The sequence below is a fragment of the Falco biarmicus genome, unplaced genomic scaffold (genome assembly GCF_023638135.1).
Source record: "Falco biarmicus isolate bFalBia1 unplaced genomic scaffold, bFalBia1.pri scaffold_30, whole genome shotgun sequence".
NCBI classification, from domain to species: Eukaryota; Metazoa; Chordata; class Aves; order Falconiformes; family Falconidae; genus Falco; species Falco biarmicus.
Genome location: NW_026611861.1, coordinates 617,230 through 620,098, shown reverse-complemented (window position 1 = coordinate 620,098; position 2,869 = coordinate 617,230). Strand labels below are relative to the sequence as shown.

The following is a 2,869-nucleotide window of genomic DNA, read 5'->3' as shown; positions in this document are numbered from 1 at the left end:
GTGGCCACCATTCATCTCAGGAAGGTGCAAGCCCATAGAAACTGGGAACCTGATGGACAGACCGCCTCCCCTCACTGGGCACTCACCCACAGGCAATCCTCTTGCCTCACAGACCTCACTCTGTTCCCCCGGAGGGCAGCAAAAATGCTCTGCTTTTCTGACATCTGAAAATACTCAACAGGAGAGATGGGGGGGAGCTGTGAAAAAAACTAAAGCTCTCTTACAATGCCTTCACCCTTCCCGTTCCTTAGCACTGGCGCTGCAGACGCTGACCAGCCCTTCTGCGTTGGCACTGGTTTCAGAGGACAAAGTTAAACACCAGGACTGGTCCCTGCCCCCACCCACTGCTGCAGAGTGGGGCTGGCTGGTCAGGAGCCCGTGGGCAGATGCCCTGCTCTTCATCACCCACACGGCCAGCACCAAGCAGGGCTGCAGCCACACAGCTGCAGGAAGGTCTCCGAGAAAAGAGAGGGATGTCTGTGTGTGACGGGGGGATGGTCTGTGGGAAATGGCTTTGATTTTGCTTGCAGAAGTCTCCCCTAAATTATCACTGTCTTTTTCTCCTGTGACAGGACCATATGCCCAGAGGCAGCACATGTCCAACAGCAGCTCCATCACCCAGTTCCTCCTCCTGGCATTGGCAGACACGCAGGAGCTGCAGCTCTTGCACTTCTGGCTCTCCCTGGGCATCTACCTGGCTGCCCTCATGGCCAGTGGCCTCATCATCACCACCATAGTGTGCGACCACCACCTGCACACCCCCATGTACTTCTTCCTCCTCAATCTCTCCCTCCTCGACCTAGGCTCCATCTCCACCACTCTCCCCAAAGCCATGGCCAACTCCCTCTGGGACACCAGGGACATCTCCTACCCAGGATGTGCTGCACAGCTCTTCCTGATTGTCTTTTTCCTTTCAGCAGAGTGTTCTCTCCTCACCGTCATGGCCTATGACCGCTACGTGGCCATCTGCCAGCCCCTGCACTACGGGACCCTGCTGGGCAGCAGAGCTTGTGTCCACATGGCAGCAGCTGCCTGGGCCAGTGGGTTTCTCTATGCTGCGCTGCACACGGCCAATACACTGTCACTGCCGCTCTGCCACGGCAATGCCCTGGGACAGGTCTTCTGTGAAATCCCACAGATCCTCAAGCTCTCCTGCTCACACACCTACCTCAGGGAAGTGGGGCTTATTGTGGCTAGTGTTATAGTAGTGTTTGGGTGTTTCATTTTCATTATTCTGTCTTACATGCAGATCTTCAGGGCTGTGCTGAGGATCCCCTCTGAGCAGGGACGGCACAAAGCCTTTTCCACGTGCCTCCCTCACCTGGCCGTGATCTCCCTCTTTCTCAGCACTGCCATATTTGCCCACCTGAAGCCCCCCTCCATCTCCTCCCCATCCCTGGACCTGGTGGTGGCAGTTCTGTACTTGGTGGTGCCTCCAGCAGTGAACCCCCTCATCTACAGCATGAGGAACCAGGAGCTGACGGACGCACTGAAGAAGCTGATGCAGTCAGGTGTCTCTCAGCAGCACTGAACTGCCTGTATCTCCTCACAAGGCATTTGCAGGTCATCTCTGGAACTTCCTGTGCATTTAGCATTTAATCTGTGACAATCCTGTTTGTTTTGCAATGCCTGCATGGAGTCCACTTCCTCAAGGCAGGAACCTAGCCTGTTTGACCCAGAGGCCTTTATCCGTGTTCTTTGGGGGATGGTGCAGCTAGACTCCTGTGTCACATCTATGTAATAAAAGAGTTTTTTCCCAGTACTGATATCTGGGAAGTGCCTGGTAGAGGAAAATACCAGTGTAGATTTAAGCTGGGTGAGTCTGCATGGTGTGGGCACACAGCAGGTCAGGGCACACAGCAGGTGTGCAGATCTAGGGGTCATGGTGAAGGAACCAAGGCAATTAAGGAGAAGGACTGAGGGGCCTGCTCTGTGCCATATCCCCTGGACACACCACACAAGCTGCCCCAGATTCCCCAAGAGGTCCCTAACACCACTCCTTTCCCTTCTTTGTCTTACACCCCAGCCCCCATCAGGAACATCTGTTGCATGGTCACCTCTGTCCTACTCCAGGGCTCAGTGAGACCCAGATCCATTCCTATTTTAAATGTAAAGGCAGCCACTTTCAATATAAAGGCAGCCTTGTTCGCACTGACACTTGTTACACACAAGTCCCATAGCTCTTGTCACAGTTGGTGTGGTGACGCAAGTCGAGACAGACTCAAAACCACTGTATATGCGTGGGTGAGTTCAGGCAATATGGCTAAAATGGCATTTATTGTTTTAACATATTGCTTATATATCTTAGACAGTACATGTGTCAGATGCTGATAGGCTTTATGTCTTCTCCTTGCTTGCTGTTTGCTGTTGCTGTAGGCGCCCGTATGCTGCGGTTTTAAGTTCTGGTTTTTTCACATCCTGTTTACATGCCTGACATTTTTGTAGATGTCTTAAAGGTACGCGACTAAGCCTTCAAAGTCAACTAACTCATTAGCAGACCGACTGCAGACCCCAACAATTCCCCTATTTTGTTTTTGAACAGCTGTGTGCTGTTTGCGGCAGGTGTGCTGTGCGCTGCAGGGCCCTTGGCAAATACGACACAAACTAGGCAATAGCAAACAAACAATACCGCCAACTGAGTGAATTGATGCCAAAAAACCCCTGACAGTTTCTCAGGTTTTGGTAACATGTTGCTGCAATGTGGCACCTAAATCCATGCAGTACACGCCATCAAGATCCTCACAGCCATGTCCTGAGTCAACAACAAAAACTCAATAGCTGCTCTGTTTTGTAAAATCGCATGTGGTGGCAAATCATCAGCTAACAATCCCAAAACACTAGAGGTTTGATTTGCATTCTTAACTACCTA

The 2,869-nt window shown here is 51.8% G+C and overlaps 1 protein-coding gene across 1 annotated transcript; it reads left to right on the top strand.

Moving 5' to 3' along the window:
* Positions 1 to 595: 595 nt before the first annotated feature.
* Positions 596 to 1,531, top strand: LOC130143489 (olfactory receptor 14C36-like). Its single transcript, XM_056326170.1, has one exon. The coding sequence runs from the start codon at positions 596 to 598 to the stop codon at positions 1,529 to 1,531; it is 936 nt and encodes a 311-aa protein (XP_056182145.1).
* The last annotated feature ends 1,338 nt before the right edge of the window (positions 1,532 to 2,869 follow it).

Bases quoted from the DNA above. Each gene is read 5' to 3' on its own strand.
- LOC130143489 (XM_056326170.1), top strand. From the start codon at position 596: ATGTCCAACAGCAGCTCCATCACCCAGTTCCTCCTCCTGGCATTGGCA.